Source organism: Eublepharis macularius, chromosome 4 (genome assembly GCF_028583425.1).
Source record: "Eublepharis macularius isolate TG4126 chromosome 4, MPM_Emac_v1.0, whole genome shotgun sequence".
Lineage (NCBI taxonomy): Eukaryota > Metazoa > Chordata > Lepidosauria > Squamata > Eublepharidae > Eublepharis > Eublepharis macularius.
Window position 1 is genome coordinate 65021059 of NC_072793.1, and position 15199 is coordinate 65036257.

Genomic DNA, 15199 nt, shown 5'->3' on the forward strand with positions numbered 1-15199 from the left:
CCAGAAATGGTGGTGGTCGGTGATGGGAAATTCGTATCGCATTTAGTTTCAAAGAAGGTCTGTTACTAACCACACATTAAGCTGAGTACTGTAGAGGTTAGTTGGTGGAAATCTTTTAGCAGAAGTCTAACAAAAGAATGATTATCCATCATTATATTGAGTCAAAGCATTAGTGCATCTAGCCTAGTCATGTCTAGTCCAACTAGTAGCAGATTTTCAAGGGATCAGATAGATGCCTTACCCAGTCCTGCCTCTTCAAACCCTTTTCAGTGGAGGTGTCAAGACACTGGGTGTCAGACCATGTGCATGCCTATCAGTGGTCTACAACATGTACCTTTATAAAAATAATATAGCATGTTGTCAGGCTATGGAAAACAGGATACGTTGAAGCCGATTCCCCCCTTGCAGCAAGAAATCCAAGCTCTCTTGAATCAAGGTTTTTTTATTGGGAAACAATAACAAAAGCGTATATATGTCCATAGACTGCACAGAAGCAAAATAAAGCGTCTGGCTGTACACAGAACTCTTGCTGAGAATGACGTATGGAATGCTTGCTACAAAGCTCCAGTCCTTCCCTGTGAGCCCCCCCCCCCTCAGTGCCCAACCAGCTGGGCATAGTCAGTGGGAGAGTAGGCAGGAAAAGTCTCAAGGCCTCTGTGGCGAGCCATCCGAGATAAGCATGATTTCTTCCCAGGAGCTGGACGGCCTGTGTGAAAAACTACACACACACACATACAGAGGATGATTGCAAATCAAGAGAAGATGGAGGGACTCTGGGCAACAGACCTGACACATGTCTCCCTTTGTTGTGGAGGGACCATGCTAATCTTCAGTTTGTGTATATGTACTACTAAAACAAGCACATGGCCTATGATTTCAGGAAATTGGGGGAAAGTATAAAATTGGGGGAAAGTATAAAATTGTATAAAATAATCAGCAACTCCATTTTTATTTAAAATTAAATTTATGTTAAGTTTCTGTCCAGTTTTAGAAAGTATGGAAGTGTAAGTACAATCAAGAGAGGAAAACATTTGGTGATAGCAACTCTAAGATTAGCTTCATATCCTGGGGATGTGCCTCCCCCCACCCTATGCCTTTTAAGTCAGATCCTACAGTTTTACTGCAAGCCAAACTCCACTTCAAATCTTTAAGGTTGTCAACTGCAATCAAACTGCAATATTAGACCCCTAGGTTGCAAAATTGCAGGCAAGCACTGTTGCTACAACTAGTGGCTACACAGTGTCCATGCTTTGTTCCTATTAGTTCTTTTTTAAAAGCAATATAAATAATGACTAATGGGAAACCAATAATGCCTCTTTTCAATGAAATTGTTTAGTGTTCTTCTACAATGTGAATCACAAATCTAGAAGTTCAGACTTGGCCTCATGAGTACCATATCTTGAAAGGATCTTTGTAAGAATAAGATAAATATTGCATACTTTTTAAATGTATGACTTTTAACTGATGCATAATTGTTATTTTAATCTAAGAGTAGACAATCTTTACTAGCAATTACAGGAAATTAGAGAAAGAGCAACAAATGTCAGCTTTCTAAACACTTAACAGATAAATGCACAAACAACAAAAATAAGCAAGCATGTACTAGGAAGAATCTTTTAAAAACCTTTTTGAGTGGTGAGGCATCCTGGGCGGCCACTCCTTGGGAGGTGAGAATATTGAAGAGCTGCGGTATTTTTAATTTGTTTTATTTACAAATACATTGGTAAATCAAGTCAGAAGCAGGAAGGCACACAGACAAACAGTGCTATTCCTAAAGGAACACCACTCAAATCTGCTCCAAATTCCCCCACCTTTGCTATCCAGTTCCAAAATGGAACTCAGTGTCTGACCTATTGGTTTAACTAGTTTTGAATTTGGGGGAACTCCTCCTTCGCAGTTTAGCTTCAGATTTTTAACTAAATGCTGGCCTGATAAACCATTAACAGCCAGTGAGCCAGTGGCCCTGATCAGTGGATACTTAAATCTGGAAACTGGAGCTATGAACAAACAGGGCAGATCTTCCAACACATCTGAAAAATGCCCCAAGTTTGCAGGGTTTTTTTAAAAAAAAAAACGATTAAGAGCTCCTGTAGCTTTAACCAGATGTCCTCAGTGGCTGTTGCTAAGCAACCAAGTAACAGATCAGTATCCCAACCTTGGTTTCTGTCAGGAAAAGGCAGGGGAAGGAGGAAGGGCCATTTTCAGAGCTGTTTTGGCCTTTGAGGGAGGACTCATTGGGACGAGGCCCAGAAACAACCATCGGATGACTTAATACCATATGACTTGCATTACTTTCTCAGGCTGGGCAACAGCAGCCACCCCCCCTTAAAGCCAGTGTAGTGGTAAGAGTTTCAGAGTAAGATGCGGAAGACCCAGGTTTGAAACACCACTCTGCTGTGGAAGCTCACTGGGTGACTTTGATCCGTCACACTCAGACTAACCTTCTTTTCAAGGTTATTGTGAGGATAATATGAAGGCAAGAAGCATGACGTAAGCTGCTTTGGGTCCGTGCTATGGAGAAAGGCAATATATAAATGAAGTAATTTAGTAAATACAGATGAAGATGGGGGACAAATAAAAAATATGTTGTTTAATGAGTTTGAAGGAGAGAAGGACATATGTGGCTGCCGGGAGGAGGGAAAGAAGAAATAGTATGGGGAAGGGGATACACAGAAAAATGAAGTACTCACTGCAAGTCCTTGCATCTTACAATTAGGCCACAGGGGAGAGGTTGCCTGGGGTGGAAGGGGAAAAAGGGGAAACAGGGAGACAAAGGCTGGTGGGTAGGAGAAAAGGAAGCAGGAAAAGGGGAAAGCTTATGGGAGGAAGTGAAGGGAAAGAAGACATGGTGCAGGAGGGGAACATGAGATGCCCCCCCACAAGTCCTTGCTGGTCCCCCACTTATATTATACTGTTATATAAGAACAGGGAAAGCAAAGGCCATCTTTGCTTGTTATAAAGGAATCGCATGGCTCATACTACTACGTCTTCCTGATTCCATCCATAAGGGGCCTTCAAACCCACCATAGATAGTTTTAGGCAGAAGATTCCACATAGGGGCCCTTTCTCTGCTTTTAGTCATTATTTGTGGCAGTGGCATTTTTAAAATGAGGTTTACGCTGGGAGATGAGCCTCATTTTGACTTTTTACTTTAAAGTAACTAACACCAGCAATGCCTTGCAGCCAGGTCAGTAGCTGAGTGCGGCTGGTAGCACATTCAGTTAAATGAATGGTGGGGCAGAGTCCTGAAGTGATAGAATGATCCTATTGACTTGCACTGTGTAATTGACCTTGCGTCTCAGTGAGAAAGACAGTATAAATAAATAAATAAATAAATTGGGCCTGCAATCCATTTTGCCACTTCAGGGCTTTGCCACCCATTCTTCCATGTGTGGCACTGTTCACAAGTTACGGTGAATATACAATATCCATCTACATTGTACACTTGACTTTTCTTCATACTTGTGTTGCGGAAATTTCATGTTACATTCAACACAAACAGCTGAATACGTGATTGAAACCACACATTTATCAAAGTACTGGCCTCTATTTTTATTTGTAAAGTGAACATAAGCTGGTTCTTTCTTGAAAGCAGGTGCACCGCACACACACATACAAGCAGGATGTACCTGCATTAATTATAACATGTGAACAGTGCTTGTGTGACTCAGGATTTGGTGTGGTAATTTTCACAGCCAAACAGAACTCTGAGGCTTCCAAGCATGCTGTTGGTGGAGGCAGAATGTATGATAACAGAAAAAAGGTGTGCACACATGCAGCTTTTCTTTGATTGAAAATGTTGCCTTGGACACCTTTTTAAAACCTTGACTTTCTGAAGCTTTCACGTGCAAAACTACTCCCCCCACCAGTAAGAAAAATAAAGATATAACAGAGGGCAAATAATTCAATAGGGCTTCGCCAGAGCCCCCTGTACTTTGGCTACAAACCGACACACGGGCTGTCTAAATCCCACTGCCGTTACAGGAGAAAGAAAGAAACGAACAATTCTTGAATCCAAGTTATGAAAGCATTGAGATGACCTGGAGCCATCCCTTTTCCCTCCAGGTCTCGGAGTCATCTGCAGGGCTTAACATTCCTTCCGAGGACGAGCGCTTCGCCCAGCTCTGACTGCGATCCTTCCACGTGGGCCCATCGCCGCCCAGGCGGGCTATAAGCACGTGGGCTTGCCTGGGCCTACCTCGCCCTGAGACCCGCTCCACCCCTCGGGCCCCCCTTGGCTCTGCTCTGTCGCGATTGCCTCGCGGTTTCCTCGGACGTTTCTTTCCGGCGTTCCTTCGAGTTTGTCTCTCCAGGGGTGGTCCTCGAAAGCTCCACTGCAGTGGAAAAGCTGCTGCTGCTGCCGCTGCCGAAAAACAGTCCCCAGGCCGCCACCGCGGTTGGCCAAAGCCGAACTGTATGGGAGGAGCCTGGGCTTTAATGCACCATAAGGTTCCAGCGAGCAGCAGCAAGTAACGTCGCTACGGCACAAGCCAAAGCAGCCTCCGACTGCAGCAGCAGCAGCAGCAGCAGCAGCAGCGTGCTCTCCCAAGCCTGTGCCTCGCAGCGGCGCTTTGCAGCAGAGCCAGCCCAAGCCCGCGGCGCCACCGCCCGCCTAGCTTTGCCTTGCCGCAGCGGCGCCAGTTCTGCCCCCCCCCCCCCCGCGAGACCCCCCTCCGCCTCGTAGGGCCGGGACTGCACGGAGCAGTCCGCCCCCTCCGCGCCCCCTCCCCGTCGATTTTTTAAAAAGCGAAAGGAGAGGCGCCGGAGCCGTGATCTTTGCAGTAACGGACACCATTTTGTGGCTGGAGGCGTCCTGACTTGGGCAGCCCCGGGAATTGCTGCATGCGGAGGAGAGCTCGCCAGCCGCCAGGGGAACCTGTTGGGCATCGCGTTCACGAAGTAGCCCAGCTGCGGCACTTCGCCCTAGAACTGGGGATTGCAGCAGCCTCGCTGGGAATCGGATCGTGCGCGGCAGCGGCAGCCTTGGGAGGAGGGAATTCGGAGCTCGTGCGCCAGCAACCGCAGCGGCAGCAGCAGCAGCAGGCGAAGGGGAATTGGACCTTGCGCATCCCCATTCCTTGGTGGAGGCGAAGGAGATTTGCACCTTTGCGTCAGCGGCGGGAAGAGAAGGGGATCTGGACCTTTGCAACAGCCGCGTCCCTGGCAGGAGGAGGAGGAGGTGAAAGCTTGCTTGCTTGCATTTCTTTTTTTATTTTGATTTTTCCTTGCAGGGCAGGAGCATGCTTGGCTCGATGCAGCTCCCCTTCCCTCCTCTCCGCTGATCCCAGTCGTGGTGGGGCGATGATGGATACTTGCCTGCTTGTTCTCACTTCCCACAAAAGTAAGCCCGCTGTCAATGGAGGAGGACATTGATACCCGCAAGATAAACAACAGTTTCCTGCGCGATCACAGCTATGCAACAGAAGGTAATGGATGGCCCAGCGGGTTAGGACAAAAAAAAAAGCAGCCCCAGTCCACTGCGGGGAGACGCCTTGCCAAAGCTCGACTTAGCTCAAAGGCAGCAGAATGGCGTTGTGCTTGTGGCGGTCAAACCTAGGGGAGATCCCAGGGACGTGGTGGTTGTGGTGGGATTTAGGGACAGACTCGCAGGTCTAAGGCACGCCATATGTAGCTGGTACACTTGTGCCCGAGCAGCAGGTGGATCAGGACAGAAGGTCCCTCGGGCTGCGTGAACGTTCCCAGGGTGATGTTCATTCCAGTTCCTTTGGGTCTTGGTCACGCCTTGATGTCTCAGCAGCAGCCTCGCCTCTCGCTCTCGAGGTGTCGGCAGCCTCCCTTGAAATCAGCATTCGCAGGTTGGGTTCCCGTTATTGCTAAAGGAAGTGCACATTTAATTAATGGGTGCTTATGAGGCAAGGCGTGTGCTGCTTACCCAGGCCGAGGCAATGCATCAGGGCCCTCAAAAAAAAAAAAAACCCTGGAAATGTATCATGATGACAGACCAAAGTGGTGTCCAATGAAATGGCAAGAGAGTCTTCAGGCAGGTGGTGACATGCTTATGGGAAAGAATGCACCGGCAATGCTGCACCACTCATTTCTGCTGAATCAACTGGGAGCAGAAATGGAGTGGGGCTTAAAGTGAACACATTGCTGAGTGGTGGCATAAAAGGAAGGACAGCCGGGGTGGGTGAAAGAAATACCTTCACTGGCCCTGGGTTTCTTACTGTTCTCATCTTGTGTCTTGAAACAGAGCCTTGGATGAGCAAGGAATGAAGAATTTTGGCCTTGACTTTGAAAATAAAACGGGGGCAGCATTTCTGGGGCGGGGAAGGGATAAAACAATAGTTTCTGTGAAATATGTGGGTTGAGGCATGGGATCTAATGGTTTCAGGAGAATTGCTTATAGTTTGTCTCATGTTCAGATAAGTACTAGAACAACAGAGAGGTTGAGAAAGTCACAAAGGTGGTGGATTGTGTTCTGATTATCCTGTTACCCATCTTCAGTAGTCTTAGAAATTTGTGTTCCTTAAGGACACTTCTGTACCATTGGTCATAAGGTGGAGGTGGGCTGAAAAAGAAAACAGGATTCTATGACTGCCCCCCCCCCCAAACACACACACAGTTGAATTCTGTAGGATTTAGCTGACATTTTTTTGGCTGAGGGTGGACCACTGTACTAGGACAAATGCTATCATATGAGTGCATAGCCTTTTCTTTTGATGTCGGAGACAATGCTGGCCTGAAGGAAGATCAAAGCTGACTGCGATAGCCGCTGGATGGCCTCAGATCAGCTGCATGTTTCTAATGCCTCTATTTGCCATCTGTAAAATGGACACAGTGTGCATGGAGATGAAATAAAAGTAATTATTAAGCTTTCTAAAAACAATATTTTAAGTATTAAATTGCTAAATTATGGCTTAGTATGTTTATTTGCAATTTTGATCCAAGGGGACATTGAATTATAATGGGAACATGAATCAGATATTGCTCTAAGTGTGGCACTATCCCTTTGAGATAGAGTAACTAAAGGAAACATGGATGAAGTGTGGTGAGGGATGTAATGAACAGCTGTAGAGTAGAAAACCAGCAGCAACTGTTGCTTTTTTCTGATTGGAGTAAATATTTATACTCAAGGGCAGGAAAAATCCCATGTGTCAAAATGCCAGGGTTCCCAAACATTTAGTTTCGCATTTGACAGTGTGGAAATATTTCCATCCTGTTGAGGGCTAATGCCTAAACATGTGATACTGACCTAATAATATGGAATATAGTGAGATTTGAAAGAAAAAAAACGTGATACTTTCATGAGGTTTCCAAATGTAGAGATGGTCAGTGCATGTGATCTATTGGGACAAGTATAATTTCCTTGTTCCTTCTTAACTGTTTGGGACACCAAGGCCATTGAGGCCGCTGAATGTAATTTGTGTTGGTCAGATGGTCAGTAAGAACAGCTGATTTCATTCATGATATCTGAGAACTGGTGCATACCTTTCCTCAGATGTATGGGCTTTGCACACTGTTTACGTGTTGCCTGTTCTTTCTTTTATGTGTTTCTAGAACATATAACTAACCTGCTATTTATGTCTGAGCACAATGCACTTAGTATAGGGGCAGTTTTTCTTTGCGTTTCAGAGAGGAGCTTAATGTGAGCCTGTCTTGGCCCTGAAACTTCCCATGCCCTAGGTCAGCCTTGGAACATGAAGTGGTACATTTGAAGATGTATAGAGAGAGCATTTTGTCACAGCTGAGTAGCTTGGCCTATCTCCACATCTCTAGCTGGGAGCAGAACTTCAAGGTCAGAGGCTGAAGGATCATGTTTGAGTTCTGACAATAGTCCTTCAAAATTAAGTGTTACATACTTGTAAGACTGAGGCATTACGCAAACAAACCCCCAATACATACAAAGCAAATGCAGTGTTTAAGCTGCATGCATTACATCTTTAAAAAGTAGTTTAGATAATTAAAATATCTGTCTCCTAATGGACAGAAAAAATTGCAGTCCTGCTGATAGTTAGTCTGCTTAAATTCAGTTGGGTTTTCTGTGTGTAGGATTTCAGCCTAGGTTGTCTTGTGGACCATTGTAGAGAGCATTCAGTAAGAAGACTAGGTATATCTATCTCCATTATTTTTGGAATAAAGCAAAATGGCTTGTATTCTTATCCAGTTAAAATTAGTAGAAATTTAGCTGTTGAATTAAATGTGACAAGATGCTTTTCTAAATGTGATTCTTTTATGGGCCCTTCAAACATTTTTGTATACTTGCCATAAATGTCTTCTGTTCTTCTTTTGTTTGTTATTATTGTAAACTACCTTTAAATAAATAGCTTCTCTTTGATCTATTCTAAACGGAATAGAAAATAAGGTTGAAAAGTAAGGATTTAATAGACAATGTAGGTTGTGGTGCAGGCCAAGGAATTCAAAAGGCTACCACAGCAGAATTTTGCCGCTAGACATCATGCTATGACTAAAGGGGAGGTGGCCTCTCATTCCCTTGGGGACAGCTTATGCTGGTGAATTAAAAGGTTCCATTTTATTCTTGATGGTAATTAGGCAACATGCAGATGTGTGGCATTCAATTGATCTTATGATTCATTTTTGAACACCAATAATGATGTAATTTGACCTGGATATCTCCTAAAGCACTTCATCCAGCTAGTACTTAGGAGATCTTCTCAAGGAATGTCCTTGAATTCTTGAAAGACAGCTGTAAAATAATGCTTTGGAAAACTGGAAGTACATCTCCTTGCTAGGAATCAATTTCTGCTATTCCATTTCTGCAGTAATTTTAATAGCAATTCTGAACAAATGTGTGCATGTTGAACAGTTAACAGTGCAACACTAAGCAGTTACTCTAATAATAATAATAATAACATTCGATTTATCTACCATCCTTCAGGACAACTTAACACACACTTAGAGCAGTTTACAAAGTATGTTATTATTATCCCTCCAACAATAATCGTCTTCTGAGGTGGGTGGGTCTGAGAGAGCTCCTAGAAGCTGTGACTGACCCAAAGTCACTCAGCTGGCTTCAAGTGAGGAGTGAGGAATCAAACCCGGTTCTCCAGATTAGAGTCTTGCTGCTCTTAACCACCAAACTGAACTCAGTAGGCTTAAACTGAAGTAAGTGTGTTTAGGATTGCATTGTAAATGTCTGAATAACAACTGAAGTGTATATGCTCGCTTTGACAAACATCTGCCTTATATACATGTAAAACAATGCAGCATTTTCTAGGCTTTAGTGGGAAAAGGAAAAAAAATACATGGAATCCAATGTTACCCACTCACTGCATAGAGAATCTGTCTGTGAATTGCTTTAGTGAAAGCCTTATGATGGTTGTGCTCTGTTGATTTTCAAATGATGGTATCCACATAGTAACAAAAATTAAAAAGGAAAGTACTGTAATTTGCTTCATATTCTGGTGTTGCTAGTTGAATAATTTTATGAACATAAAGGCATGTCTTGATTGATACACTTCTATATAGTATGAAGAATTCATAGACCACAGTTAATGGCTACAGTAGTATCTCTTGTGTAGTTTTACCCTTTCAGTGCAAGCCCTGCCTACATTGTGTGATGTAGTTTCATGATGCCATGGGAGGGATGGTTTTTTGTTGCCGGGTGGGGAAATCATTTTTTAATACTGGATGATCAGTGGTCTATTGAAACTAATCTGTCTCAATCATATATAAAAGATAGCTTAGTTTCTCAGAGATCTTTGCTTGTTTCTGTATTTAGTTTTCTTGAAGTGACATTTAGCAGTAACTAGGGATACCACAAACTTTCTGGAAAAACCATTTGATAGGAAAATATACCATGTTTGATAACTGTGATCACCCATGAGCTAAGCCTCTGATCTGTGTGCCTGTCTTCCATCTGCCTTGAATGGTTGTTGAACAGTTCTGCAGATGCACAGCAGGTGTGGTTGTGGTATTTCATTTCCATGCCTCACAGGAACATTTACATCTGTGTAGTAGGTGAGATGATTCAACATAGGGTCATAGATATTCCAGTCAGGTAAGTGGCTCAGGTGGATTGTGGATTACACTTTCCATAGGCTATGAAAAAATGTACATATGCAAAATAATATTAATATGGGCCTAAATACCAAGCATTAAGACTGATTTTAAAAATACAGTGTTTGTTTGTATTCACTGTCAGACTGATTTGCTGTTTATATGATTGGATGCTGAGTGGTGTGAAGCAACCAACAGGTCTGTGGCGGAAGGAGAGGATAGAATTCCCATTGGGCTGTGTGACAGTGTAAATGCATGAAGCACTGTACTGTATTGCTTGAATACATGAAGAGTAATTGAACAAACAGGTCTGAACTGTTCTCAAACAGCCAAACTCAACTACAAAAAATTGGTTCCCTATTCATAACCAGTGCTGACACCATGAGCTGAACTGGTGAGTGTTCATGTATCCCTAAGCAGTAACAGTCCCTAAAGGCTATTGTGTATAATATAGCATCTATGTAAATATCTTTAATATGTCTTCTGTGAATCCATAAAAACCAGGATCTTTTATATATCATCTGGCAAATTATAACACCTGTCTGTGCTCCTGGAAGTGTACAGGTTGAAGTAGGTGGTTAAGAAATTCTTGTGTGAATATGCCCGTGGTCTAAGGACTTCTTTTCTGCTGCCTCTTGAGCAATGCCACCAACCGCTGAAGCCCTGTTTCCTTGTTCTTGTTAATGACAAAAATTATTGCCACTGTGTTTGTCTGTTCACATGAACTGGTTGGTATAGATCATCCAGTTCTCATTGCCAAATTTGACTTTCATCTCTACCGTCTCTCTCCTCTTTTCTTTCATTGATTCTGTCTTATGTTTCTATGAACAGTTCAGAGGACATCTGCAACCTTACTGTTTTCCATAGTCCTTAATCAGTTTTGAATCTCCTCTGCTCTAGGTAGTGCTTGGCATTTGATCACATAAAAAGTATTTTTAGAAGTTTAGAAAAATATTTACAAAGCACCAACATTTAAGTGAGCTTTTTGCGTTCATAGAATTATCCTGCCTCAGGTAACTCTAGTCCTATTGCATTGTTTGTTGGTTGTCTCCCTTCTGTCTGATTGCAATATTTTTTGTTCTGTTATCCGCCTTAAGTTTCAGCAAGAGAGTCAGGCAATAAAAGGCATGCGCAGAGTAGATAAAACAAACAAATAAATGAAACGAAATTGAAGAAATATATAATGGAGTTTTCCTCCAACTCTATGGTCCTTATCCAAATCAGAGTCACATATGATTGAACATACAGCAAGGATATTTGATCTCTTAGAATATTTTTTTCATGATGAAAACAAAAATCAAATGGTATTGCCAGTGCTGCTGAATCTTATCAATACGAGCAAGCGAGTCAGGTTGGCTTTTTACTTTTGAGTTTCAATTAGGGCAATCCTAAGTAGTTCAAAAATAAGTCCCATTTTATTCAACAGTGCATACTTCCAAAAAAGTGTTCTGAGGTTTACTGTCTTAGTTCCAGTTCTCAGACAGTTTCAATAAATTGTTTGCTTATTTATTTAGGATATTTCTATATCACCTCTTCAGAGTCCTGCTGTAGGCAGTTTACAATAAAAACAACATAATATAAAAACAAGTAATTAAAAGCAAGCTAACTTCACCTGTCAATATTTTCTGTTTATTTTAAGTAATTCCCTAGCTGTTAGTTTCTTGATCCTTAAGGGCATAGACATTATTTATTATACTTGAGCATATAGCAATACCTGGTTATACTAAGCAATTGGATCTTCCCTTAATGGATGCTTACAGTGTAAAGATGCAAGAATGAGAAATGCTATTTATAGTTGGTTAGGGCTAGTCAGAATCAGCTTTAGGATGACAGTTGGTTCTGACAGAATTTTCAGTTCAGCTGGGTGTTTGGAGTTGAGTGTGTGAGAGAGTCTGACCAGGAGAGTCAGGCAGGTACACCTCTGAAGTGAGGAGAAAAAAGTTTGCCCTAACTGTAACAACATTGTCTTTAGGAAGACTTCTAGTTAACTATTCCAACTAGAGATGGGCATGAACCGAAATATGAACCAAAGTTTGTGACAAACTGGGCCGGTTCATGGTTCGTGAACTGGTGGTTCATCAGAGCCCATTTCTGACGAACCACTATGAACTTTAGCCTTGTTCATTTTTTGGTTTGTCACTGCAGATAGCCTGGCGCTGGTCAATCAGTTTCCTAGGCAACAGGGGATAGACTTCCTGCAGACCTTCTGCTGACCCGGAAATGGCCTTCTGCTGGCCTGGAAGTGACCTTCTGCTGACCTGGAAATGAGAATTTGCTGACCTGGATGTGATGTTTTCACAAACTAAACGAACCAATTTGCTAACTGGGGCAGGTTCGTGAAAGTTCATGGTTCATGAAATGAGACGAACCACGACTGCACGGTTCATTTTTTTCCAGTTTATGCCCATTGCTAGTTCCAACTATAAAAGCCAGCACAAGTTGAAACATGTTACTGAAACCAAAGTATTTAACCAAACACCTCTCATTAATAACAACGTAAAAACTAAGCTTAAAGGAAACAGTTTTGACTGAAACTTAATATTCTGTTCTACTGGCAAGTTTTACCTCAACACTTTCATTCCCTGACTGCGCTTATTCCATCCCTGCCAGTAGATTATTATTATCATCATCATTATCATTATTATTATTTATTACATTTCTAACTCGCCCTTCCTGCAAGCGGGCTCAGGGCGAGGTACAGCAGTTATAAAAATATTATACAAATATTAAAACAATTCATAAAACAACAGTTCATCATAAAATCAACAAACAGATAATAACTGTCCCAAGATGGGGTCAATTCCAGATTCCTCCCATCAACATACAGGGGGAGAGAAGCGGACAGGTAATGTACTGCAACCCATACGTGGCTCAGCAAACAAATGGGCACTACATAGCCCCATGCTGTACCCATATGTTGGGCAGCCGGCCGTTGAACACTGTATAACCCCACACTTCGTGGGAGGCTGGTGGGAGGCTCAGTGAGGATAGAATAAAGTTTCTGTTTCTTTTGAACATTATTCAGCCTCCAGTACCATTTCATGCACAGCAGAAGAGGGCTCCTCCTTTTCCCCCTATCAAGTTTCTGGACTGGGCTAAAAAGCCAAAAATATAACTGTTTATCAGGGTGGGACACAAAAAGAACTTTAAAACCACAACAAGAGATGTGCTACTTGAGGCTGCTCAGCCACAGTGAGCAAACTTGGATTTTGGTGAGTGGGGAAATTGAAGTAAGGAGGGGCCGTCATAGTCATCAACTGGGCAACTCTGGGAAAATAGGATTAACTTGATGGAGGCTATTGTAAACTAAACCTTGATAGATTGAGGTTGTATGTCTGTGGAAACTTTTGTTTAAAATGCATTCTATCACAATGACAAAGCAACAAAATACACTGCCTCAGACCTAAAGGGACAGCAGACATCTTCAGATGCCTCAGAAAACTGCAAGGTGTGGTGGAAAAACACAAAGGATGTCTATAGGAAAGGAGCAAAGCCTAGTAATATAAAGAAACTCAAAGCAGACAAAATGGCTGACACGGTGAAATGCCCATGAAATATATCTTTCATCTTAAAATTACAGTCCAATATGCATTAGATACCGTTATCTGAAGAGGTATTGAAATATTTATCTTCTCTTGTCACAGTTTGAGGCCCAGTTCTATTCCCCAAGTTGAATTCAGTTGGACGTTAACATTTAAGAATATAAAATGAGTTTGGGAATAGGGTTGTTGACAGGAACCAAATACTCAGCATGTAATTCTGGAAGGCTTTGATGTTACCAGCACCTGCATGTTTTGCAATCTTTCAGAAATCACTTTCCTACCTGCATGTGAATGCCAAGAAATCATACCTGAAATAATAAATCTTTCCCTTTTCTGCTAAACTCCCAAGCTGCTGCCTAGATTAAGTATCTCAAATTAACCTGTGCAGTCATTTTGGCAGTGGTTTGCGGAATAAGTAGCATGCCAAGTCACTTGGTGAATTAGCAGCAAAATGAGGAGTGTGGATACCATGGAAGCAGTTCTACATATGGTTGATGTCTTGGGGAAAAGAGCTATTGTGAACTGAATTTTATTGAGGCAACCACTAGGTGTCTCTTCAAAAGGAATCCAATCTCTCTGCAGATACAATTTTGTTGAGGAAATACACTGCATAAACCAGATGCAGTATTGTAGGTATTGTTCTGAACATATTTCGGTAGATATCTTTACCACTGTTCCTCTTTAAGCCTTCAAAAACATCATCAAGTCTTGAAAAACCTCCTGTATCACAGGAAGTACTTGTTTTTGTTGCGGGAGGAGTACTTTGGAATGATTGATATATCAGCACGTGTAAAATGTTAGGATAGATTGAAAAATCCATGTGAACTTCTTGGGAAGTATGTGTCAGTAGGAATGGTTGTTGTGGGTTTTCCGGGCTGTATTACCGTGGTCTTGGCATTGTAGTTCCTGACGTTTCGCCAGCAGCTGTGGCTGGCATCTTCAGAGGTGTAGCACCAAAAGGTGCTACACCTCTGAAGATGCCAGCCACAGCTGCTGGCGAAACGTCAGGAACTACAATGCCAAGACCACGGTAATACAGCCCGGAAAACCCACAACAACCATCGTTCTCCGGCCGTGAAAGCCTTCGACAATACATTGTCAGTAGGAATATTTTCAAAACACTTTTGTTAGGGGACAATCTTACATGGGAACAAGCTCACAGAGTTAGCCGTATACTGGAAATCACCACCCGTCCCTTGCTAGTTTGAATTCTGGTCCTTATTTTACTCCTTATAAATGTAACCTTATAAATGTCAAGCAGCTCATTTTGATACCTGTTGTGTTGATTTGAGAAAAGCATTGGACCTTCTATGCCAGCAAATTCTTGGCTAACTCAGAGTATCCCATAGGGTGGGATTTTGTTGTTGTTGTTGTATATTTTCATGACATAAAATATGTTGTTGCATATTTTCATGATGCAATTTGCCTAGGAGGCATACTTTTTGGGGAAAGGTGACCAATGCATGTAGAAGACTTCTGAATATTTAAGAATATTGAAGGTAGCCTCAAATGCTAAGCAAAATTGGCCCTGGTTAGTATGTGGATGGGAGGCCCCAAGGAAGGCCAGGGTTGCTACACAGAGGCAGACAATGGCAAACCACCTTTGAACATCTCTTGCCTTGAAAACCCTGTGGGGTTACTATAAATTGGCTGCAACTTGATGGCAATTGCCACCACTA

General features: G+C 42.5%; 1 protein-coding gene across 3 annotated transcripts in view; it reads left to right on the forward strand.

The window, feature by feature from the left end:
• The window catches only part of PPP2R2B (protein phosphatase 2 regulatory subunit Bbeta), a 315483-nt gene that overhangs the window by 76411 nt on the left and 223873 nt on the right, over window positions 1-15199 (forward strand). Inside the window, exon 1 of one of the 3 annotated variants that reach the window (XM_054977070.1) lies at window positions 4843-5179. The exons of 1 other annotated variant lie outside the window; for it this stretch is intronic. In XM_054977070.1, the coding sequence (XP_054833045.1) occupies window positions 4843-5179 (337 nt within the window). Of the gene's footprint in view, window positions 1-4842; window positions 5180-5335; window positions 5427-15199 lie in introns of those variants that run through there. One more of the 3 variants, XM_054977072.1, reaches the window with a different exon arrangement.